The 27,320-nt window shown below is 46.2% G+C and overlaps 1 protein-coding gene across 1 annotated transcript in view; it reads left to right on the top strand.

Annotated features, from left to right (window-relative positions):
- The first annotated feature begins 14,996 nt into the window (after nt 1–14,996).
- LOC309555671 (uncharacterized protein) overlaps nt 14,997–27,320 on the top strand; it is an 82,164-nt gene continuing 69,840 nt past the window's right edge. Inside the window, exons 1-3 of the mRNA XM_082257702.1 lie at nt 14,997–15,017; nt 17,565–17,981; nt 21,402–21,435. Of these exons, the coding sequence (XP_082113828.1) occupies nt 17,643–17,981; nt 21,402–21,435 (373 nt within the window). The 5' untranslated portion in view covers nt 14,997–15,017; nt 17,565–17,642. The remainder of the gene's footprint in view (nt 15,018–17,564; nt 17,982–21,401; nt 21,436–27,320) is intronic.

A 27,320-nucleotide genomic window follows, 5' to 3' on the forward strand; every position in this document is an offset into this window, starting at 1 on the left:
AAGGGTCCCACAATGAGAGTAAAGGGCCCCAGGATCAGTGGGAAGAGCCCCAGGCTTGAAGGGAAGGACCCCGGCCACGGGTCCGGAAGGCCTTTCATGGTTTCTTGCACCGGGGCCCTGGAGGTTATAATTACACCTCTGCCTGGGACTGCAGTATCGTGAGTACAGGGACTTGTGTCAAGGGGCCTGACCTGAGGGGGGCCACTCCTGCTTGTAGGATAGTCAGTGGACAAGTGTCAGCAGAGTAAGAGAGAGGATACTAGGGAGAGTGTCCTGAAGATAACTAATTGTTCACTGAGTCATCTTAAAGATAAGAGACTTAAAGCGGAGTTCCGGCCTCAAAATCGAGAAAATAGATTTTGGGCCATCCGCTTGCTGAGTGCAACCTGAAAAAGAAATGGATACTGCCGATTTTTTTTTTTGGTCACTTACCTTATTATAGAAGAAAATATACTCACCTTCCTTCCACTTCCTCCCTCTGCGGCCGCGGCCCGCGACGTTTCTTCCGGTTTGCGATGACTCCTGGGAGCTGAACGCCATCGCTCCCAGGAATCAATGTGCCTGCAGCGGCCCCGCTCGTCACTTCCGGTGCAGGCGTGGCATTCCCTGCTAAACAGCTTCCGGGCATGCCGCGCCCAGAAACTGTGCAGGGATGCCGCGCCTGCACCGGAAGTGACGAGCCGGGTCGGTGCAGTGCATTGTGGGTCTCCAACGTCACCGAAGAGGACACGGAGAGGGACGCTGCGATTTCAGCTGCCCACACCTGAGATGGCAGCGCTGGAGAAGAACTTTTCAAGGTAAGTATTTCTTCTTACAGGTGCGACCCGGGACAGTTCAGAGGCTATCCATTATGGAATGTACTAGCCCTGACTGTCCCGGGGGTATTTTTAGCTAAAATTGACCCCCGAGGCCGGAACTCCGCTTTAAGCATCATGGGAAATGCAGTTCCAAGCAAAAACAAGGAAGAAAGCCGCTCAGGTGCAAGTTCAGCACTCGGTGCAGGTCAGATCCGCCATCCAAGCATGTAGACATCCAAAAGAGAGAGACCGCACTCAAAGATGTTAAATAAAAATCCTTAGGACTCCTTTATTCTCCATAAATCCAACAGACAGCAGACAGACAGTGCAATACACGGACAGACGTGTCGGGTTGACGCGTTTCACGATAAAAATCGCTTATTCATAACCACATGAATTGAATGAACATTATGAATAAGCGATTTTTATCGTGAAACGCGTCAACCCGACACGTCTGTCCGTGTATTGCACTGTCTGTCTGCTGTCTGTTGGATTTATGGAGAATAAAGGAGTCCTAAGGATTTTTATTTAACATCTTTGAGTGCGGTCTCTCTCTTTTGGATGTCTAAATGCAGTTCCAAAACAGCCGGGGTGCCAAGGTTCACTATCACTGCCCTAGGCTCACATTTAACCCATCGATTGCCCCTGGGTTAACCCCTTCCCTGCCAGTGTCATTATTACAGTAACAGTGCATATGTATAGCACTGATTACTGTAGTAATGTCACTGGTCCCCCCAAAAGTGTCAAAAATGTAAGTTAGGGATCCGATCTGTCCGCCGCAATGTCCCAGTCCTGCTAAAAATCGCCGCCATTACTAGTAAAAAATAAATAAATAAATAAAAATGAAATGACTTTCCCCTAGTTTGTAGACACGCAAACCAATCAATATACGCTTATTGGGATTTTTTTTTTTTTTTTTTTTACCAAAAATATGTAGCAGAATACAAATTGGCCTAAAATTATGAAAAAAATTAGATTTAGAATTTTTTTTTTTGGTAATGTTATATAGCAGAATGTGAAAAATATTGTTTTTTTTTTTTTTCAGAATTTTTGTATTTTTTTTTGTTTATAGCGCAAAAAATAAAAATCGCACAGGTGATCAAATACCACCAAAAGAAAGCTCTGTTTGTGGGGAAAAAAGGACATCAATTGTATTTGGGTAGAGCGCCGCACAATCGCGCAATTGTCAGTTAACCTCCCTGGCGGTATGATTCTTTCGGATTTTAGGTGCTGAAAGCGGTACCATTATTTTGCATGTAATTCTTAAGAATGAGCAGCCCAAACCAACTATTTACATATGATTTTTTTTTTTACTGTGCTTTCTTCTTTATAACATCTCAGGTATGATAAATTATGAAACAAAAAATCATAAATTATAATATAATAAAAAACTATAAATAAGTTAAAGTATGTATGTATACATATATATATATATATATATATATATATATATATATATATATACTGTATATATATGTATAGTGTATATATATATATATATATATATATATATATATATACATATATATATATATATATATATATATATATGTGTGTGTGTGTGTGTGTGTGTGTGTGTGTGTATATATATATATATATATATATATATATATATATATATATATATATATATATATGTACGTATATATAAATACCGTATATATATATATATATATATATATATATATATACACACACACACACACATATATACATATATATATATATATATATATATATATATATATATATACATACACACATATATATATATATATATATAAAGTACAGTAAAACTGCAGGAAAGGGCACTGGGGGGCAATCTAATGTGACTATATTTTATTTTGTAATGTAATCAGTGTGTTTGGTGTGTTTTACATTTGAATTTGCCGCTGGTTCCACCCCCCTGCGAACGTCACGTCACAGGAGACGGAAGCCGGGGCACAGAGAGGATACATCACTGGATCCCGGGGACAAGGTAAGTAACCCCTCTACCAGGATCCAGCGATCTTCCTAGTGGTACCCCGAGTATGGCTCAGGGTTACCACTTTTGGCACTGAAATATAACCCCGAGCCACGCTCGGGAATACCGCTAGGAAGGTTAAAGTAACGCAGTGCTGAATCGCAAAAAAATGGCCTGGTCATTAAGGGGGCGAAACCTTCCAGTCCAGAAGTGGTTAACTTATATCTTTATTGCACATAAACACTTTATTGATTGATTTATGTTTGATTGGTATTGTTGCATCCTATATTAGACTGTGAGGGCAAGCGCTGTTAATATCACATTCCATTTACTTTTATCCGCGTCCTACATGGTGAACAGCAGCTGCACATTTCGTTATTTTTGGTATCATCTTATGTATTTTAGCGCGGGTTATTATTTAAATATTTGTATCTTATTTTAGTCCCAATGATGTCATCACTGGGTCTCTGTACCTCTCTACATAATGTAGGCAGATCATGGCTGGTGAGGGGCCTGTACATGGCTTCCTGAAAACATCACAGCACCCGGCCTCAGTACTCCTCTCAAGATCTCTCAGTCCTGATGTCAGCAGTGGGCTGGCTCTTGGGAGGAGTTTTGCAAATATCAAAATGCCGGAGTGGGCAGGCTGTATTTGCATGCAGACCATCTTTATTATTAATTGGACCCTGGGCAAATATTTTCTTGTGCCCTCCTGAATCCACTTATCAACTATTTGCAGGCAGTGCAGTCTCAAGGGGAAGCTGCCTTAGGCCCCACAACAATGACAGGGCCCGGGGCAGCTGCCCCTTTTGCCCTGTGTTAAAGACGGCCCTGATGCAGACCCAAATCCACAATTGAAATCCAATGACTAAAAAGGGGCAGGCCAGGGATAGTTAGACAGAGGAGGAAAGAGGCTTGATGATGCTGGATGTCCTTCAGCCAGGAAATGAGGCGGGGCTCTATCTGACTTGCTGCAGCTTCTAATGCACACAGAGAGAAGCTCGCAGTGTGCGGTGAAATCAGAGGAGGCCGTTTCAGTCCAGGAGAGGATCCGCTACAACTGTACAAGACTGAAGGGGAGGCCGGAGGTCATTCTTAGAAAAGCGTGTTTGTTGTTTTCATTCGTCTTTTCTCAGCATTTGTTGTGTTGTAGATCCCCGGGCTGATATTTCTGGAAGAACCGGTATTTTATTGGGGAAATATCACACCTTGTGATTAATCTGCTGCCCCCTCCCCAAATTCCTCTCCAGAGCCGTCTCCTTTTGTCTGTATGGATAGTATGTGTCATGGAAGGTTTCCTCTCCGCATCATCACCAGTCACAGCTCCTCATTTCAAGGGGCTGTCCCTCCTAGGAGTCCCGTCTGTCTGTCTGTCCTCATCAGTTGTCCCTCTTTTTGGTCTGATGTATTAACCACTTATATAGGCGGCGGCTGGTCGGCAGGATCCCGCGAATCGCTGTACCTGTACGGCGATTCGCGGGAGTGATTTTCCGGCAGCGCGCGAGCCCACTCTCCAGAGGGGAAGCCGATCCACGGGGCCGGCATCAGCATACCAAGACATTTTAGACAATTTCATGCTCCCAACTTTGTGGGAACAGTTTGCGGATGGCCCCTTCCTGTTCCAACATGACTGCACAAAGCAAGGTCCATAAAGACATGGATGGGGGAGTTTGGGGTGGAGGAACTTGACTGGCCTGCACAGAGTCCTGACCTCAACCCCATAGAACCCCTTTGGGATGAATTAGAGCGGAAACTGGGAGCTAGGAACCAAGTTCCTTCACCCCAAACTCCCTCATCCATGTCTTTATGGACCTTGCTTTGTGCACTGGTCCAAATCATTTGGCGGAGGGGGGATTATGGTGTGGGGTTGTTTTTCAGGGGTTGGACTTGGCCCCTTAGTTCCAGTGAAGGGAACTATTAAGGCGTCAGCATACCAAGACATTTTGGACAATTTCATGCTCCCAACTTTGTGGGAACAGTTTGGGGATGGCCCCTTCCTGTTCCAACATGACTGCGCACCAGTGCACAAAGCAAGGTCCATAAAGACATGGATGAGCAAGTTTGAGGTGGAGGAACTTGACAGGCCTGCACAGAGTCCTGACCTCAACCCGATAGAACCCCTTTGGGATGAATTAGAGCGGAGACTACGAGCCAGGCCTTCTCGTCCAACATCAGTGTCTGACCTCACAAATGCGTTTCTGGAAGAGTGGTCAAACATTCCCATAGACACACTCCTAAACCTTGTGGACAGCCTTCCCAGAAGAGTTGAAGCTGTTATAGGTGCAAAGGGTGGGCCAACTCAATATTGAACCCTACGGACTAAGACTGGGATGCCATTAAAGTTCATGTGCCTGTAAAGCATGGGTGTCCAACCTTTTGGCTTCTCTGGGCCACACTGAGTATAGAGAAATTCTCTCGGTCATCATATAATATATACTATAGTTAAGGTTAATAAGTAATAAAACATTACCGCGCCCCCAACTCCCTGCACTAATTTAACACAATTAGAGGATGATCAAATGAAATGCAATCAGTATACAGAGGTTTACTTCTCCTGAGAGATATTTAAAGAACACTCTAACCACCATGACCACTTCAGTGATTTGAGTCAGAAACACTGTACATGCTGGGATATTTACAGTTATGTGCTGGGGGTTAGTTGCACCCCTAGCACATATGACTTAGGCAGCCAGAAAATGTCATGTCCTTATTCATACATGTATGAACAAGGACATGACATATTATGACAAAACACGTTGCAACAATTTACACATGCTAATGCACATACCTTTTCTACTTATTTTGCAGACTGCTGGTGGTTACTGCTGGCGGTTACTACTGGCGGGTACTGCTGGTGCAGCTACTGCTGGTGGTTAATGCTGGCGGGTAATGCTGATGGTTCCTGCTGGCTAGTGCTGGCGGTTACTGCTGGCGGTTACTGCTGGCAGGTAATGCTGGTGGTTACTGCTGTCTGGTGCTGGTGGGTACTGCTGGCGGATACTGCTGGCTGGTACTGGTGGTTACTACTGGCAGGTACTGCTGGCTGGTACTGGCAGATACTGCTGGTGGGTACTGCTGGCTGGTACTGGAGGGTACTGCTGGCTGGTACTAGCAGATACTGCTGGCTGGTACTGGTGGGTACTGCTGGATGTTACTGGTGGGTACTGCTGGCTGGTACTGTTGGTGGGTATTCCTGACTGGTGCTGGCAGGTACTGTTAGTGGGTATTGCTGGCTGGTGCTTGCAGGTACTGTTGGCGAGTATTGCTGGCTGGTGCTGGTGGGTATTGCTGGCTGGTGCTGGCGGGTACTGTTGGCGGGTATTGCTGGCTGGTGCTGGCGGGTACTGCTGGCGGGTACTGCTGGTGCGGTTACTGCTGGTGCGTTTACTGCTGGCGGTTACTGCTTGTGGGTAATGCTGGTGGTTACTGCTGTCTGGTGCTGGTGGGTACTGCTGGCCATTACTGCTGGCGGGTACTGCTGGTGCGGTTACTGCTGGCGGTTACTGCTGTCTGGTGCTGGTGGGTACTGCTGGCGGGTAATGCTGGCGGATACTGCTGGCTGGTACTGGTGGATACTACTGGCAGGTACTGCTGGCTGGTACTGGCGGATACAGCTGGTGGGTACTGCTGGCTGGTACTGGCGAGTACTGCTGGCTGGTACTAGCGGGTACTGCTGGCTGGTACTGGTGGGTACTGCTGGCTGATACTGGTAGGTACTGCTGGCTGTTATTGTTGGTTGGTTATTTCTGGCTGGTGCCTGCGGGTTCTGTTAGTGGGTATTGCTGTCTGGTGCTGGCAGGTACTGTTGGTGGGTATTGCTGGCTGGTACTGGCGGGTACTGTTGGTGGGTATTGCTGGCTGGTGCTGGCAGGTACTGTTGGCGGGTATTGCTGGCTGGTGCTGGCAGGTACTGTTGGCGGGTATTGCTGGCGGGTACTGCTGGTGCGGTTACTGCTGGTGGGTAATGCTGGTGGTTACTGCTGTCTGGTGCTGGTGGGTACTGCTGGCTGGTACTGGTGGGTACTACTGGCAGGTACTGCTGGCTGGTACTGGTGGATACTGCTGGTGGGTACTGATGGCTGGTACTGGCAGGTACTGCTGGCTGGTACTAGCCGGTACTGCTGGCTGGTACTGGTGGGTACTGCTGGCTGGTACTGTTGGTGGGTATTCCAGGCTAGTGCTGGCTGGTACTGTTGGTGGGTATTGCTGGCTAGTGCTGGCAGGTACTGTTTGCAGGTATTGCTGGCTGGTGCTGGCGGGTAGTGTTGGCAAGTATTGCTGGCTGGTGCTGGCAGGTACTGTTAGCAGGTATTGCTGGCTGGTGCTGGCTGGTAATGCTGGTGGGTACTGTTGGCGGGTATTGCTGGCTGGTGCTGGCGGGTACTGTTGGTGGATATTGCTGGCTGGTGCTGGTGGGTACTTGTAATGGAACCGCCGACCCACACTGTGTTTGTGGTCTTCCGTCAGTATACAGCTTCCCTCCCCGGTGTCATGTGACTCGTTAGTGTTACAAGGTCTTAGGTGTGAATGGGGAGCAGGTGTGTTAAATTTGGTGTTATCGCTCTCACTCTCTCATACTGGTCACTGGTAGTTCCACATGGCACCTCATGACAAAGAACTCTCTGAGGATCTGAAAAAAAAGAATTGTTGCTCTACATAAAGATGGGCTATAAGAAGATTGCAAAGACCCTGAAACTGAGCTGCAGCACCGTGGCCAAGACCATACAGCTGTTTAACAGGACAGGTTCCACTCAGAACAGGCCTCATCATGGTTGACCAAAGAAGTTGAGTGCACGTGCTCAGCGTCATATCCAGAGGTTGTCTTTGGGAAATTATCACGTACCTGGTGAAGACTGGAATGTTGTGGAGGCCTCTCTTGCTCCTCCTGTCTGACACTCCTGAAGGTGGGAACAGAGAGTGTAAGGCAAGGAGTGGCACGAGTGCCGTAGCGGCTAGCTGGTGGTGTTCACTCCGTAGGTGGGTACAGCTGGTAGTTGCAGTCCTTGGAACAGGGCGCAGTGGCAGCTTGGCACCAAAGCGTGGGAGCAGTAGCCAGCAGAAACCTGGCAGTGAGGTACAGAATCAGCAAGCAAGCAAGTCCAGAAGATAAGCCAAGGTCGATAACAGCCGGGCAGCGCGGTACAAGGTAAGCAGGCAGATCAGATCCGTTTAAGCAAGCCAAGGTCAGGATAGTAAGCAACAGAGCAGGAGCACGGGCAGAGGCAAAGTCCAAAGGCAGGCCGGGTCATACACAGGTGAGAAGTAACAACAGATCAGGTCTCAGAACCACGGGAACAAGCTGAAGACCATTCAGCAACTGCTCACAGTATTAGAGCAGTTTAAAAAGGCCACTGGGAGCCAAATGCTAATTGGTGAGTGCAGGTGTGCAATGTGCACGGGTGTGAGCGAAAGTCCGTACTGGCCTTCTGGTGGAGGAAATCCGGTTTACCTTACATTGCCCCCCCCTAATGGGCAGCCTCCGGATGCCCATCTGAGACATCTTCGCAGGATGAGCTTGGAAAAAGTTTTTCACCAGTCTTGGGGCATGAACATTAGCTTCAGGCTCCCACAAGTTTTCCTCAGGACCATAACCTTTCCACTTGATTAAATATTGGGTACCTCCTCTCCCTCTCCTACAATCCACAATGGCCTCAATTTCATACTCCTCTTCATCGTCAATCATGATTGGTGCTGGAGGGTCCGGATTACGGGCAGGAAAGGGATCTGGTACAGCAGGCTTTAGCAGGGACACATGAAAAACTGGGTGAATCTTGTACTTCTCAGGTAGAAAAAGTTCATAAGCTGTCGGATTTATCATTCTTTTTACAGCAAATGGACCGATGTACTTGGGGGCCAATTTCTTGGAAGGACAGGCCATCTTCAAATTAGTGGTTGATAACCAAACCCTGTCCCCTGGCTTGAGATCCAGATCACCCCTTCTCTTTTTATCAAAGTATTTCTTGTTGTCTTGTTGAGCCTTGGCAATAGCTTCCTGCAGAAGTTTATTGTTGCTTTGTAGAAACCTCAGTCGCTCCTGAACCGCTGGAACAGGTGAATCAAAGACAGCATCAGGTAAAAAAGAAGGATTGAATCCGAAGTTCGCAAAGAATGGAGTTTGACCAGTAGCCGAGTGGACAGAATCATTGTAAGCGAACTCTGCTAGAGGAAGGAGCGAAGCCCAATCATCCTGTGAGAAAGAAGAAAAACACCGAAGGTATTGCTCTAGGGTCTGGTTGGTTCGTTCCGTCTGACCATTCGTCTGGGGATGATATGCTGAAGAAAACCATGTCTCAATCTTAAGTGCCTTACAAAGTTCTTTCCAGAATTTGGACGTAAACTGGACTCCTCGGTCAGACGTTATGCTCCGAGGAACCCCATGCAACCGCACTATTTCTTTGACAAATGCTTTTGCAGTCTCTGGAGCAGATGGTGTTCCAATCATTGGTACAAAGTGTGCCATCTTTGATAGCCTATCAATGATCACAAAAATAGAAGTAAAGTTTTCAGATACTGGGAGCTCGACAATAAAGTCCATATTAATCATTTCCAAGGGCTTGGTAGGAATGGGCAAAGGCCTTAATAGGCCCCAAGCTTTAGTCTTGTCTCCTTTGCTTCGGATACAGGTTTCACAAGTCTTCACATAATCCTGGCAATCTGCCCTCAGGCTAGGCCACCAAAAGGACCGTTGTAAAAGTTCCAGAGTCTTGCGCATCCCAAAATGCCCTGCCAAAGGGTGGTCATGGCACAAATTTAAGACTGACTGGCGAAGACTTGAAGGTACAAAAACTTGTTGCTCATGGATGAACAATCCATCCCGTTCTTGCAATTGTGAATCACATGGTGGACCTTCCTCCTCTGATGCTTGTTTGAGCTGTGACACAAAATCTCCTTGCAGTAACAGAAAATTTTGCGAGGATAGGATGGTGTCAGGTTGAGTAGCTTCCTTTTCTTCCAGAAACATACGTGACAGGGCGTCAGGTTTTCCATTCTTAGAACCAGGTCTGTAGGTTATGTGAAATGAGAATCTTGAAAAAAATAAGGCCCACCTGGCCTGACGGGGTCTTAGACGCTTAGCTGTACGGAGATACTCTAAATTTTTGTGATCCGTGAAAATCAGGATTGGATGACTTGCTCCCTCAAGCAGATAACGCCATTCCTCCAGAGCGGACTTGATGGCGAGTAACTCACGGTCTCCCACATCATAATTTCTCTCTGATGGACTGAGTTTTCTTGAGAAGAAAGCCACGGGATGTAGAAGAGACTTAGCGCCTTGTCGCTGAGATACGATAGCACCAACTGCATTTTCCGAGGCATCGACTTCCAGGACATAAGGTAATGCAGGATCAGGATGTTGCAGAATTGGTGCTGATGTAAATAGAGCTTTTAATTTATCAAAGGCAAGTTGCGCTGCTGGAGTCCACTGAAATCGGGTGTTTTGTTTAGTAAGCTGTGTGATGGGGCTGATGATAGCTGAGAAGTTCTTGATAAATTTACGATAAAAGTTAGCAAATCCAACAAATCTCTGGACTCCTTTTCGATCTGCTGGCACTGGCCACTCAAGAATGGCACTAACTTTTTTGGGTCCATTGCAATGCCTGATGTTGCGATAATAAGCCCCAGAAACTGGATTGTTTCTTTCTCAAATTCACACTTCTCAGCCTTTGCGTATAACCGATGTTCCCGGAGACGGTTGAGGACCTTTTTAACGTGCAGCCGGTGTTCTTCAATGGAAGGGGAGAATATGAGTATGTCATCAAGGTACACAATCATAAAAAGGTCAAGGAAGTCCCTAAAGATATCATTGACGAAATGCTGGAACGTTGCTGGGGCATTACACAGTCCAAAGGGCATGACTAAATACTCAAAATGCCCAAAGCGGGACCGGAAAGCTGTTTTCCATTCATCCCCCTTCCGGATCCTTACTAGGTTATATGCACCTCGAAGGTCAAGCTTTGTGAACACTTTCGCTGTTCTGAACCGCTGGAAAAGTTCTGGAACAAGAGGAAGAGGATATCTGTTTTTAATTGTTATTTTGTTTAGCTCTCTATAGTCCACACAGGGTCTCAGGGTGTGATCCTTCTTTTCAACAAAAAATATTCCAGCCCCTGCAGGGGATGTGGATGGACGGATGAATCCCCTTTCTAGGTTCTCATTAATGTATAGGCGCAATGTCTCAAGCTCAAGTTCTGATAGGGGAAAAATACGTCCAAATGGAATCTCGGCCCCGGGTAACAGTTCAATTGGGCAATCGTACGCCCGATGGGGCGGTAAGGTCTCAGCATTCTTCCTATCAAAAACATCTAAGAAATCATGGTAAGTTAATGGAACATATTGTGAAACTGAAGTCTCTGGTTGCAGTTCCATAAGGGGGGCCGAGGTGGTGACCGTATTAGGAAAACAGTGTTGCTGGCAGTAGGTGGTAGGGAATGAAACAGCTCCAGACTCCCAGTTTATTTGGGGATTGTGTGCCTGCAACCACGGAATGCCCAGGATGATGGGGAACAAAGGTGATGGGATAATGTCCAGGGTTAGGTATTCTGAATGATTAGAGGAGGTTACTGCCAGTAGCGGACACGTTTCTTGTGTGATAGGACCTGACTTGAGATTCGAGCCATCCGCCAAATTAATCTTCAGATGCTGCATTTTAGCTTGCAGTGGAACCTTGTATTGTTCAGCAAATGAATAGTCCATAAAACAACTGCAGGCCCCGGAGTCAATAATGGCTTGAGTTTGGATGCTCCCTCCAGGTAGCTGCAGGGAGAGAGTCAGCGAAAGGTGAGAGGAGATGCTCTTCAGAGGATATCTGGGAGTATCAGAAACAAGGACAGTCTTACGTGGTCTTATCAGGCAGTCACGCAGAAAGTGATTAATGCCCCCACAGTAAAGGCATAAATTGTTCTGCTTGCGTCTAAGTCTTTCCTTGGCTGACAGAGGTGGACGAGAAAGTCCCAACTGAACAGACTCAACCTTGAAAGAGGATGGTGGCGGAGCTGGGGATACAGGTGCTGCTGGTGTCCATGTAGGTGGAATGTTGCCAGATTTTTCTGCCCTCCTCTCTCGGATTCTGCGATCAAGCTGAATAGCAAGCTGGATCAAGTTTGAGAGCGTAGTTGGTGGATCTAGTCTGGCAAGTTCATCTTTAAGAGCCTCTGAAAGACCCAAACGAAACTGGTACTGCAAGGCTGCATCATTCCAGGCAGTGTCAGAACTCCATTTGCGGAACTTAACAACATAGTCCTCCACAGGCTGAAGCCCTTGCTGGAGTTTATGTAGAATAGCTTCTGCTGTGGAGGTCCGTTGGGGATCATCATAGATCTGGGCCATGGCTTCAAAGAAGGAAGAGACTGATGCAAGAACTGGGCTGGCCTTTTCCAGAAGCTGATGAGCCCATGACTGTGGTTCCTCACGCAAGAGAGAAATGACAAAGCCCACCTTAGTAAATTCAAGGGAGAAAGTTCGTGGTTGTAACTCGAAATACAACTGGCAGGCATGGCGGAAGGCCCGAAACTTATAGCGATTTCCTGAAAAGCGTTCTGGGGTAGGTACCCGAGGCTCTGGAGGAGGAACCATTACTGTAGATGCAGTAGCTGGAGCAGGAACAGTAGCTGAAGTGCCAGGTACAGAAGCTTGAGATACAACGGGCAGGGAGCGTAAATGACCTTCAATCCGGAAGTAATTCTCCTGGAGTCCGGTCACCACTTGGATTAAGGCCGTGATTTGTTGGCACACCGCTTCAAGCAGAGAGGAGCCTCCTCCAGTCTCAGTCATGGCTGAATGGTACTATCACGTACCTGGTGAAGACTGGAATGTTGTGGAGGCCTCTCTTGCTCCTCCTGTCTGACACTCCTGAAGGTGGGAACAGAGAGTGTAAGGCAAGGAGTGGCACGAGTGCCGTAGCGGCTAGCTGGTGGTGTTCACTCCGTAGGTGGGTACAGCTGGTAGTTGCAGTCCTTGGAACAGGGCGCAGTGGCAGCTTGGCACCAAAGCGTGGGAGCAGTAGCCAGCAGAAACCTGGCAGTGAGGTACAGAATCAGCAAGCAAGCAAGTCCAGAAGATAAGCCAAGGTCGATAACAGCCGGGCAGCGCGGTACAAGGTAAGCAGGCAGATCAGATCCGTTTAAGCAAGCCAAGGTCAGGATAGTAAGCAACAGAGCAGGAGCACGGGCAGAGGCAAAGTCCAAAGGCAGGCCGGGTCATACACAGGTGAGAAGTAACAACAGATCAGGTCTCAGAACCACGGGAACAAGCTGAAGACCATTCAGCAACTGCTCACAGTATTAGAGCAGTTTAAAAAGGCCACTGGGAGCCAAATGCTAATTGGTGAGTGCAGGTGTGCAATGTGCACGGGTGTGAGCGAAAGTCCGTACTGGCCTTCTGGTGGAGGAAATCCGGTTTACCTTACAGAAATAGACGTATGAGTGCTGCCAGCATTGCTGCAGAGGTTGAAGGGGTGGGGGGTCAGCCTGTCAGTGCTCAGACCATACGCCGCACACTGCATCAAATTGGTCTGCATGGCTGTCATCCCAGAAGGAAGACTCTTCTAAAGATGATGCACAAGAAAGCCCGCAAACAGTTTGCTGAAGACAAGCAGACTAAGGACATGGATTACTGGAACCATCTCCTGTGGTCTGATGAGACCAAGATAAACTTATTTGGTTCAGATGGTGTCAAGCGTGTGTGGCAGCAACCAGGTGAGGAGTACAAAGACAAGTGTGTCTTGCCTACAGTCAAGCATGGTGGTGAGAGTGTCATGGTCTGGGGCTGCATTAGGGGGAGCTACAGTTCATTGAGGGAACCATGAATGCCAACATGTACTGTGATATACTGAAGCAGAGCATGATCCCCTCCCTTCAGAGACTGGGCCGCAGGGCAGTATTCCAACATGATAATGACCCCAAACACACCTCCAAGACAACCACTGCCTTGCTAAAGAAGCTGAGGGTAAAGGTGATGGACTGGCAAAGCATGTCTCCAGACCTAAACCCTATTGAGCATCTGTGGGGAATCCTCAAATGGAAGGTGGAGGAGCGCAAGGTCTCTAACATCCACCAGCTCTGTGATGTCATCATGGAGGAGTGGAAGAGGACTCCAGTGGCAACCTGTGAAGCTCTGGTGAACTCCATGCCCAAGAGGGTTAAGGCAGTGCTGGAAAATAATGGTGGCCACACAAAATATTGACACTTTGGGCCCAATTTGGACATTTTCACTTAGGGGTGTACTCACTTTTGTTGCCAGTTGTTTAGACATTAATGGCTGTGTGTGTTGAATTATTTTGAGGGGACAGTAAATTTACACTGTTATACAAGCTGTACACTCACTACTTTACATTGTAGCAAAGTGTAATTTCTTCAGTGTTGTCACATGAAAAGATAGAATAAAATATTTACAAAATGTGACGGGTGTACTTACTTTTGTGAGATACTGTATATACAGTATATGCCCAGTGTAGAAAAACTAGACATATGCTGGACATTAGAGGAGACCCCTCTGTGGGGGGAGATGGAAGCAGAGAAGGTCCTGGGAAAGAATCTGTATTTCCTGATGCTTCTGTAGATAACAATCCGGATTTCGGTGTCCCCTCTCTTAGAGATGATTGGTGAGCTTTTCAGACCCCGAGGGGACACATCTGCTGCTTCTAACTGGATAGGACGAGAGAAGAACAAAGTGTAGTCACTACGTGTCCAACATTACCGACATCCAACTAACCGGGAGCACCAACCCTACCGAGAGTGAGAAACTAAGAGGAGGAGAGGAGAGGTCAGTGTGTCGGATATCTGTGTATTAGGAGGAGAGGTCGGTTATCTGGTATTGGCGTTATATCAGTACAGATGTTGGATCTGTACGTTTTATTTGGTTGGATCTGTACATTGTATTTGGTTGGATCTGTACGTTGTATTTGGTTGGATCTGTACGTTGTATTTGGTTGGATCTGTACGTTGTATTTGGTTGGATCTGTACGTTGTATTTGGTTGGATCTGTACGTTGTATTTGGTTGGATCTGTACGTTGTATTTGGTTGGATCTGTACGTTGTATTTAGTGGGAGGTATCTGAGCCCCTCCAGCTCTCCCCTCACATTTTTTCCCTTTCTTCTATAATTACATCCTGCTGTGTTCTGCTCTCCCGGGATGGTTGGGAGGGGGGGGGGGGGGGTGTCGAGTCTCAGAGGGGTCGGAAAAGGGAGAGGAAGTTGTACTGTACTTGGTTCTGTGGCCCTTCTGGAATTGGGCCCTCCACTGATGTGACCTCACCTTTCCAGGTCGGTGATATATCATTGGTTAGATCTATTTCTATCACTTTCTGCTCCCATCTTTCCTTCTTGATGCCCCTTGTGCTAACCCCGTCCCCACCCTCATCTCATCTATTTTATATTATAGAGCAGAGATGGGTTTCTATATGTGTAAGATTTTGTGACCCAGTCATTTTGTGACCAACAATTGTCCCTGCTCTCCAGTGATTGGCTGCAGCTTAGTTAAAGCCAGGGTTTTTGTTTCAGCGGGAATTCGGGGGAAGTAACGGCACCTCCAGCAATGACTGTTTGTAGTCGCAAGGGGTGCTGGGGTATGCTCCAGGGTCTACTGATTGGGGGATCCATTCTAGCTGGAGTAATCTTTTTTTGCAGGGGGGTCTATTGTAGCTGAGGAGGTCTATTATTGCTGGTGGGGGACCTACTGTTGCTGGGGGTAGGTCTAATATTGCAGATCAGGTGTTGCTTGGAGAGATCTACTTTTGAGAGAGGGGTCTAATGTTGCTAGCTAACAGAGAGCCTAATGATGCTAGGGGGAAAATATGACCCTATTGTTACTGGCTGAAAGGGGATCTATTTTACTGCTTTTCTTGTTATCATTTCCAAATTCTATACAAATTACTTAGCAAAACTAAATGATATGTATTCTCTAAAAGGACAGTACTGGGAGGTGAGTAGGGGGATTGGACCCAAGGAATGGTGGTCGGAGGTGGGTGGGGGCAGAGAAAAGGGGTGACTCGGAAAGGGGGAGTTCCTGCACCTATTCTCTGAGAAAAAAAAAGCCCTGGTTAAAGCGAGATATGTAATAGGTCCAGGCCGATGGGGAATCGTACAATTCTCGTACTTCCTATTCTCTTCTATTAGTTACATGGCCTGCAGTTGTCTGTTCAGCATCTGGATCAGGGTTTCTCAATCAGGGTTCCGTGGAACCCTAGGGTTCCTCCTGAGGTTTGCCAGGGGTTCCTCCTGAGGTTGCTTGGTGTTCCTTCTGAGGTTGCTAGGGGTTCCTCCTGAGGTTGCTTGGTGTTCCTCCTGAGGTTGCTAGGGGTTCCTCCTGAGGTTGCTTGGTGTTCCTCCTGAGGTTGCTAGGGGTTCCTCCTAAGGTTGCTAGGGGTTCCTTGAGCAATGGGCAATTTCTGCCTCTCAGAGAAGTTCCCAATGACACAATTGTTCCTTTTAGCTATCTGTAAGGGGGTAATTCTTCCCAATGATGACAAGAGTAAGGAGCATTCCCCCCACTGACTGTAACACTAATATATCATGAGTTATAGATTTTTCATTATTAGCAGGGGTTCCCCGAGACCAGAAATGTATTTCAAGGGTTCCTATGTGTTGAAAAGGTTGAGAAAGGCTGATCTAGAGTAATAATGGGGGCCCCTGTGGGGAGATGTAAACATGTGGAATTTGGAGAAAGACGATTAAGGATGGGGGGGGGTTCACATTTGCCGCCACCTAGGATTGGTGCGAACAGGTAAATTAAAAAGAGTGTTCATCCACCCACGAAAGCAAACTTCCAGTTGCAGCATCGAAGATAAAGGTCTGAAATAGATGACGGGAACCCCCATCAACTCTGTTTACAAACAAATTGAAGTAGCTGGGAAGTCTGGGAAATGTCATTTAGCAGCCGGCAATTTTGATGATTTATTTTTTCATTTACATGTCATTTCACAGGCAGGTTTAAAGTTGTTCTAAAAGGTAGAATGTTTTTTTTTTTTTTTGTTTTTTTTTACCTTAATGCATTCTCTGCATTAAGGTATAAAACCTTCTGTGCACAGCTTCCCCCCCCCCCTTCCCCAGCCCCACCCCCCCCTAAAATTCTGATCCTAATCCTGTGCTGTGCCTGAGAATGGAGGCTCCCTCCTCTCTTTCCTCTAATTTCCTCTTCATTGGCTCTTGCTGCTGTCAATCACAGCCAATGAGGAGAGAGTGTGTGTGTGTGGGGCAGAGCACAGCTTGGGAGCGAGCCTGCACCAGTAACCCCCAGAGCAGAAGGCTTGCTATGGGGGAACTCGGGTGGGGGAGCTAGAGGCGCTGGGACCCTAGAAGAGGAAGATCAGGGCTGCTCTGTGCAAAGCCATTGCAAAGAGCAGGTAAGTATAACATGTCAATTATTTAAAAAACAAAAATTCCTTCAAAAGGCATTATGCATTTTTCATATTTTGCTTTAAGCCATAATATTAGAGCTGCTCCCTGCCGAATTATATTTTTTAAAAGCTTTTTGGATTGATTTATGTCCCCCGTGGTAGTTTCCAGCTCCATTTATTCAAGCAACTGATGGGCAGATTGCATTGCTGAAGCCTACATCATACAGTGGCCAGCGCTCTCCCTGGAACATACACGTCTAAAGGGTTCCCACAGATGTTCTTTCATTTTTGCAATTAGCAGGAAGCTGATATATCCCCCCACCCTTTACCTGCTGGCTATTATGAAGGACCAGAAATTCTAAACAGCAGCAACTGCAGCTACAGCCTGAGGATATGCACACATTTTCAAAGTAAAATAAAATTTCAACAATAGCTTCTTGTTCTATAATAATGAGGATTGTCCATCTCTCCATAGGGATCACACGAGGAATCTGTCCTGATCTCCAGCTCCATCTTATGGATCTCTGTATTGAAGGATTTCTCCGATAATAACATGAGGAATCCCCAGAGACTTCAACAAGTTCTGTTGATTTTCCTGCTGGTGACGGTGGCCCAGAATGACCCCGCCCTAGAGGAGGACAACAACATCCAATCAGGAACCATAGCAGGGATGATCATCCCCAGAGGATCCGACCAATCCGCAGAACAGGAGAGGGATGTATTATCTGAGCAATCAACTGACAATCAAAACCAGCCCTTGACCCGGGATCCTGGAAATGAGCTGCAAACCAACCCTCTGACATCAGGGGCAGAGACTGGACATCGCAACCAGGGGCCACTGGAGAGGGGTCAGGATACCAGGGGCCCACTATATCCAACATCCAATCAAAAGGTAAGTCTTCAGGGGAACCAATAATAGACTGACATGAAACAGGTTCAGGTAGCTACACTCCTCATCAACCATACATACAGAATAAGGACAGATACTGAGAATTACACCCAGCATACAGGACAAGAGAAGTGGTACTGTGCAGAGTCCATACATACAGAATAAGGACAGATACTGAGAATTACACCCAGCATACAGGACAAGAGAAGTGGTACTGTGCAGAGTCCATACATACAGAATAAGGACAGATACTGAGAATTATACCCAGCATACAGGACAAGAGAAGTAGTACTGTGCAGAGTCCATACATACAGAATAGGAACAGATACTGAGAATTACACCCGGCATACAGGACAGGAGAAGTAGTACTGTGCAGAGTCCATACATACAGAATAGGAACAGATACTGAGAATTACATCCGGCATACAGGACAGGAGAAGTGGTACTGTGCAGAGTCCATACATACAGAATAAGGACAGATACTGAGAATTACACCCAGCATACAGGACAAGAGAAGTGGTACTGTGCAGAGTCCATACATACAGAATAAGGACAGATACTGAGAATTACACCCAGCATACAGGACAAGAGAAGTAGTACTGTGCAGAGTCCATACATACAGAATAGGAACAGATACTGAGAACTACACCCAGCATACAGGACAAGAGAAGTGGTACTGTGCAGAGTCCATACATACAGAATAGGAACAGATACTGAGAATTACACCCGGCATACAGGACAAGAGAAGTAGTACTGTGCAGAGTCCATACATACAGAATAGGAACAGATACTGAGAATTACATCCGGCATGCAGGACAGGAGAAGTGGTACTGTGCAGAGTCCATACATACAGAATAAGAACAGATACTGAGAATTACACCCAGCATACAGGACAGGGGAAGTAGTACTGTGCAGAGTCCATACATACAGAATAGGAACAGATACTGAGAATTACACCCGGCATACAGGACAAGAGAAGTGGTACTGTGCAGAGTCCATACATACAGAATAAGAACAGATACTGAGAATTACACCCAGCATACAGGACAAGAGAAGTGGTACTGTGCAGAGTCCATACATACAGAATAGGAACAGATACTGAGAATTACACCCGGCATACAGGACAGGAGAAGTAGTACTGTGCAGAGTCCATACATACAGAATAAGAACAGATACTGAGAATTACACCCAGCATACAGGACAAGAGAAGTGGTACTGTGCAGAGTCCATACATACAGAATAGGAACAGATACTGAGAATTACATCCGGCATACAGGACAGGAGAAGTGGTACTGTGCAGAGTCCATACATACAGAATAAGGACAGATACTGAGAATTACACCCAGCATACAGGACAAGAGAAGTGGTACTGTGCAGAGTCCATACATACAGAATAAGGACAGATACTGAGAATTATACCCAGCATACAGGACAAGAGAAGTAGTACTGTGCAGAGTCCATACATACAGAATAGGAACAGATACTGAGAATTACACCCGGCATACAGGACAGGAGAAGTAGTACTGTGCAGAGTCCATACATACAGAATAGGAACAGATACTGAGAATTACATCCGGCATACAGGACAGGAGAAGTGGTACTGTGCAGAGTCCATACATACAGAATAAGGACAGATACTGAGAATTACACCCAGCATACAGGACAAGAGAAGTGGTACTGTGCAGAGTCCATACATACAGAATAAGGACAGATACTGAGAATTACACCCAGCATACAGGACAAGAGAAGTAGTACTGTGCAGAGTCCATACATACAGAATAGGAACAGATACTGAGAATTACACCCAGCATACAGGACAAGAGAAGTAGTACTGTGCAGAGTCCATACATACAGAATAGGAACAGATACTGAGAATTACATCCGGCATACAGGACAGGAGAAGTGGTACTGTGCAGAGTCCATACATACAGAATAAGGACAGATACTGAGAATTACACCCAGCATACAGGACAAGAGAAGTGGTACTGTGCAGAGTCCATACATACAGAATAAGGACAGATACTGAGAATTACACCCAGCATACAGGACAAGAGAAGTAGTACTGTGCAGAGTCCATACATACAGAATAGGAACAGATACTGAGAATTACACCCGGCATACAGGACAGGAGAAGTAGTACTGTGCAGAGTCCATACATACAGAATAGGAACAGATACTGAGAATTACATCCGGCATACAGGACAGGAGAAGTGGTACTGTGCAGAGTCCATACATACAGAATAAGGACAGATACTGAGAATTACACCCAGCATACAGGACAAGAGAAGTAGTACTGTGCAGAGTCCATACATACAGAATAGGAACAGATACTGAGAATTACACCCGGCATACAGGACAAGAGAAGTAGTACTGTGCAGAGTCCATACATACAGAATAAGAACAGATACTGAGAATTACACCCAGCATACAGGACAAGAGAAGTGGTACTGTGCAGAGTCCATACATACAGAATAAGAACAGATACTGAGAATTACACCCGGCATACAGGACAAGAGAAGTAGTACTGTGCAGAGTCCATACATACAGAATAGGAACAGATACTAAGAATTACACCCGGCATACAGGACAAGAGAAGTAGTACTGTGCAGAGTCCATACATACAGAATAAGAACAGATACTGAGAATTACACCCAGCATACAGGACAAGAGAAGTGGTACTGTGCAGAGTCCATACATACAGAATAAGAACAGATACTGAGAATTACACCCAGCATACAGGACAAGAGAAGTGGTACTGTGCAGAGTCCATACATACAGAATAAGAACAGATACTGAGAATTACACCCAGCATACAGGACAAGAGAAGTGGTACTGTGCAGAGTCCATACATACAGAATAGGAACAGATACTGAGAATTACACCCGGCATACAGGACAAGAGAAGTGGTACTGTGCAGAGTCCATACATACAGAATAAGAACAGATACTGAGAATTACACCCGGCATACAGGACAAGAGAAGTGGTACTGTGCAGAGTCCATACATACAGAATAGGAACAGATACTGAGAATTACACCCAGCATACAGGACAAGAGAAGTAGTACTGTGCAGAGTCCATACATACAGAATAGGAACAGATACTGAGAATTACACCCGGCATACAGGACAAGAGAAGTGGTACTGTGCAGAGTCCATGCATACAGAATAAGGACAGATACTGAGAATTACACCCAGCATACAGGACAAGAGAAGTAGTACTGTGCAGAGTCCATACATACAGAATAGGAACAGATACTGAGAATTACACCCGGCATACAGGACAAGAGAAGTAGTACTGTGCAGAGTCCATACATACAGAATAAGAACAGATACTAAGAATTACAATTATAATTATTATGATGTTTTACATGTATGTCTAAAATGAGATTCCATTCCAGTAGTGACCCTCCTGTATTAATTGCAGGTCATCAGCATTCCCAGTATTGATCATCAGGAAGGTGAGTAGATTGCTCGAGTCATACAGTGAGTGGTATATGTCAGAGCTATATGAATACTGTATATAATATTAATAATAGTGTGTGACTGTGGTGGGAACATTAGAGTATACATTTTTGTTTATTAAAAATAAAACCTACAACATAATAAAAACATACATACAAATATACAGAATAAATAAATTATATATAAAAACAAAAAGTAGCGTACTTCAGCATAAAAAAACAAACTAGCTTTTTTGCCAGAAAACATAAACAGAACCAAATATACAAACCAAGATGTATGTTATTATTTTTATTATAATGCACTACAAAGCCCTAACCTCCACATAAATACCCCCTCAGGCTAAGAAAGGGTTACACATTTAACCCATGCATGCAGAATTTTTTCAAAAATCTGATCTTATAAAAATCTAGGGGATGTGAAAGGACAGAAAGAAAAGCCGCACACCCAGAGATTGAGGGACAACAGCTACGTGGATCTGTTTTTCTCCACGCCTTTGTTCAGGCTCCTAGCCACCACCTGTCCTTCTCAAGACACATAATCTTCCCAACCTCACCCAGAATGTTGTGCACCCCCACCTCGACGGGAAGGACTTTTCTCTGAGTGAAAACCTGACACGTGAAGTAAAATACTACTAAGCTAACTAGAAAAAGTGTCTCAAAATCAAAATCCCGATGCATCTCAAAAGAACCATACGACCACTCCGTATAGCTCAAGCGGGAAAGGAAAGGGATACCCAGAGCCCCACCCACCCGCTTATAGACTTCTATTTTGAAGGGACACTGAAACAAGAAATGGTCCATCGTCTCCTCCACACCGCTACAAGCCACTCTTGGACAACCGTGGTTCTCCTCAGAGCGATGCTTCAAGTTGCCTTTCACATAGAGTCTGCCATGGAACGAGAGCCAGGCCAAATCCGGAAACTTTAAAGGGATTCTTCCTAGATTAATCAAACACAGACCTTTCCTCATAACAGGGCCTGGGCAATCCCTCAAGGCCAGAGGCTTGCTAAAGGCAGATTCAACAACCCTTCTTTCCAGGGCCTTCCTAGGAAGAGACTTAATTTTCTCCGCCATCACTCGCCACTGCCAAAGCATTTTTAGGCAGGGGGCAACGTAAGCCGGGAGCTTACCATGTTGAACCCTCAGACTTTTCACTGGCCCACCATTCTCCCAGCTTCACAGAAAAGGCCTTAACCAGGACTGAAAAATACCAACCCAGCCAAGCGGTTCCTCTGCGAGCATTTTACCAAAATTATGTTGCACAAAATATTCAGAGAAAAGAATACCACTGGGTTGACCATACCTAGGCCACCCATCCGCCTGGGAAGGTAGGTTACTGACCTCTCAATGAGGTTCAGTTTGTTCCTCCATAACAGCTGAATTAAACAGCTGTAGATCTTTGCATAGAGAGACACTGGCAAAACACAGACAAAGCTTACATACAGAAATACTGTGATCAGGTAAGTTTTAATTAGGTAAATCCTTTCCCCGTAAGAGAGTTTCCATTCCTTCCAGCTGGCAATCTTGGCATTGGCATCTTGTAGCCTGCTTTCCCAATTTGCAAGGCCATAATCGCCAGGACCAAATTTGATGCCTAAAACTTTAATTTCCTGCCGGGGCTCTGGGAAGGTGTCCAGAAGCTCTAAGCCATCACCTTCCTCTCCCATCCTTCCTCTCCCATCAAAACGTCACTCTTATCCTGATTGATCTTTGAGCCAGATACCTCAGCATACTGCTCCATCACCAAGACCACCTCCTCTGCCTTCTCTGTCCCAGAAATGAAAACAGACACGTCATCAGCATAAGTCACAACCCTAAAAGGGGGCTCACCATGAATGTCCTGATGAAGCGATAGATTGCAAATGCGTATAGCAGAGGACTCAAAGGACACCCCTGACGCGCACCCAAGCCAACCTCAAAGAGCTGTCCGATCCAACTATTCACAAGCATAAAGCTTTCAGCCCCTCTGTACAAAGTCTTCAGCCAATCGATAAAGCCCCCCTCCAGGCCATACTTCCCAAGAAGCAGCCATATATACTCATGATTGACCCGATCAAAAGCTTTAGCCTGATCCAATGCCAACAAGTACTTTCTCGAGCCTGCAGCCCTGCACCACTCCAGGGCCACCCGGACAGCTAACACTGCTGAAAAAGTGCTTCTACCCTAAACCGAATAGTGCTGGTGGTGAGAAAATAGATTGCCCGCTACAGATCTATCTTCCTATCAACATTGAAAAGGCTAATGGGCCACCAATTCTCAATTCTCAAAAAATCTTTACCCTTTGACAGAAGAATCACTGCAGATTATCGCATGGAGGGAGAGGGCGAACCCTCTCTCAGACAGCCAAAAGCCAACATTTGACATGTCAGCCCGATCAAGGTCTCTTCTACCCAGGAGGTCAGCATAATATGACCTGGCGGTTTCCAGGATCCCTGACTTGGACTTTGTCAAGGAACCCGTACTGTCAACCAAGCCTACAACTGACTTATCTGCTCTACCTTGTTTGCAATTTTGGTAAGGAATTCTGGTTCTGGTAATTCTGGTAGAATTTGTTTTGTTTCCAGGCTTATATGTTAATATGTTTCATTTATAGTGTTTATTGTATTTGTACATGTAATATACAGTGCCTTGCGAAAGTATTCGGCCCCCTTGAACTTTTCGTCCTTTTGCCACATTTCAGGCTTCAAACATAAAGATATAAAACTGTAATTTTTTGTGAAGAATCAACAACAAGTGGGACACAATCATGAAGTGGAATGAAATTTATTGGATATTTCAAACTTTTTTAACAAATAAAAAACTGAAAAATTGGGCATGCAAAATTATTCAGCCCCCTTAAGTTAATACTTTGTAGTGCCACCTTTTGCTGCGATTACAGCTGTAAGTCGCTTGGGGTATGTCTCTATCAGTTTTGCACATCGAGAGACTGAAATTTTTGCCCATTCCTCCTTGCAAAACAGCTCGAGCTCAGTGAGGTTGGATGGAGAGCGTTTGTGAACAGCAGTTTTCAGTTCTTTCCACAGATTCTCGATTGGATTCAGGTCTGGACTTTGACTTGGCCATTCTAACACCTGGATATGTTTATTTGTGAACCATTCCATTTTGCTTTATGTTTTGGATCATTGTCTTGTTGGAAGACAAATCTCCGTCCCAGTCTCAGGTCTTTTGCAGACTCCATCAGGTTTTCTTCCAGAATGGTCCTGTATTTGGCTCCATCCATCTTCCCATCAATTTTAACCATCTTCCCTGTCCCTGCTGAAGAAAAGCAGGCCCAAACCATGATGCTGCCACCACCATGTTTGACAGTGGGGATGGTGTGTTCAGGGTGATGAGCTGCGTTGCTTTTACGCCAAACATAACGTTTTGCATTGTTGCCAAAAAGTTTGATTTTGGTTTCATCTGACCAGAGCACCTTCTTCCACATGTTTGGTGTCTCCCAGGTGGCTTGTGGCAAACTTTAAACCACACTTTTCATGGATATCTGTAAGAAATGGCTTTCTTCTTGCCACTCTTCCATAAAGGCCAGATTTGTGCAGTATACGACTGATTGTTGTCCTATGGACAGAGTCTCCCACCTCAGCTGTAGATCTCTGCAGTTCATCCAGAGTGATCATGGGCCTCTTGGCTGCATCTCTGATCAGTCTTCTCCTTGTATGAGCTGAAAGTTTAGAGGGACGGCCAGGTCTTCGTAGATTTGCAGTGGTCTGATACTCCTTCCATTTCAATATTATCGCTTGCACAGTGCTCCTTGGGATGTTTAAAGCATGAGAAATCTTTTTGTATCCAAATCTGGCTTTAAACTTCTCCACAACAGTATCTCGGACCTGCCCGGTGTGTTCCTTGTTCTTCATGATGCTCTCTGCGATTTAAACGAACCTCTGAGACTATCACAGTGCAGGTGCATTTATACGGAGACTTGATTACACACAGGTGGATTCTATTTATCATCATTAGTCATTTAGGTCCACATTGGATCATTCAGAGATCCTCACTGAACTTCTGGAGAGAGTTTGCCGCACTGAAAGTAAAGGGGCGGAATAATTTTGCACGCCCAATTTTTCAGTTTTTTATTTGTTAACAAAGTTTGAAATATCCAATAAATTTCATTCCACTTCATGATTGTGTCCCACTTGTTGTTGATTCTTCACAAAAAATTACAGTTTTATATCTTTATGTTTGAAGCCTGAAATGGGGCAAAAGGTCGAAAAGTTCAAGGGGGCCAAATACTTTCGCAAGGCACTGTACATTTTAATAATATACATAGTTGGGGTAAGGCTGAATAAAGACACCAGTCCATGAAGTTTAACCTGTGCTGTGTTAGTGCGCTTGTTTTTATTTAAATAGTACATTTCATTGTAAATCCCTGTATGTTGTGATCATTAAGGTGCCCAACTAATAGTTTTTTTTAACATATTGACGCTCCCTGCTGATACCACTGCTTGTGGAAAAGAATTCCACATCCTTCCTGCTCTGACAGTAAAGAACCCTCTACGTAGAGTAACCTAGGGTAGCTCTGGAATGACTGACAGCCAGTTTGGTGAAAGAAAAACAGTTCATTTATTTGAATCCCAGCAAACAAAAGGCAGCTTACTTCAGCCAAAGTAAATAAACAGTCCAAATCCTCGTATTGGTAATAAAGTAGCAGGCTCACCACTAGTCTTTGGTCCCATACAGGAGCAGTGTTGGTAGTAACTGCATTTAAGTAAACGGCGTTACTTAACGCAGTTACGTTTCAGGGTAACGAGTAATCTATCTGATTACTCGTCCTCTCCCTGTAACGCCGTTGCCGCTACTTTCGGCTGCGTTACTGCAATTACATCTACCGACACTAGATGGCAGTAGATGTAATTGTATTCCCCCTCTCCTCTATGACCGCTGTCCACGGTACTGGAGAGAGAAGAGGAGGAGACTCAGTCGAGTGAGTCACGATCGTCTCGTCGGACGGCGGGAGAGTCCGGCGGGCGGCGGATCGGCGACCCGACCCAGCCAAGCTATTTGCCACAGTAATTTACTCAGAATCAGTGACTTTTGCCAGCCTGTTAAATATAAAAACAAACAAATATATAATCCAGGAGTCAGGACTCCACCACCACCCACAGGGCAGCAAGAAGTCCACCACCACCTGTCCACCAACGCACACAGCCCAGAAGAGGAGAGAGGCACAGACAGGCAGGCCTGAGGCCTGGAGGAGGACGGAGCCAGAGGGACCCGGACAACAGTGTGCCAGTGCCTGCCAGGCCACACCACCACCACCAGTAAAGCCCAGCACAGCAGGTACCAAAAAAAAACAAAAACTCACAGTCAGTCACAGACAGTCAGGAGTCAGGACTCAGACCCCCACCAGCCACCACCCACCACACCACCACCAGTGTGCACCACCACCAGCAGCGTGCCACACCACCACCACCGGTGTGCCACACCACCACCACCACCAGTGTTCCACACCGCCACCCCACCACCAGTGTTCCACACCGCCGCCACCAGTGTGCCACACCGCCACCACCAGTGTTCCACACCACCAGTGTGCCACACCACCAGTGTGCCACACCTCCACCACCAGTGTGCCACACCGCCACCACCAGTGTGCCACAATGCCACACCACCACCAGTGTGCCACACCACCACCACCAGTGTTCCACACCGCCACCACCAGTGTGCCACACCGCCACCACCAGTGTTCCACACCGCCACCACCAGTGTGCCACACCGCCACCACCAGTGTGCCACACCGCCACCACCAGTGTTCCACACCGCCACCACCAGTGTGCCACACCGCCACCACCAGTGTGCCACACCGCCACCACCAGTGTGCCACACCGCCACCACCACCAGTGTGCCACACGGCCACCACCAGCGTGCCACACCGCCACCACCAGTGTGCC

Source organism: Pelophylax lessonae (assembly GCF_965119305.1).
Source record: "Pelophylax lessonae genome assembly, chromosome: 5".
Taxonomy (NCBI): domain Eukaryota; kingdom Metazoa; phylum Chordata; class Amphibia; order Anura; family Ranidae; genus Pelophylax; species Pelophylax lessonae.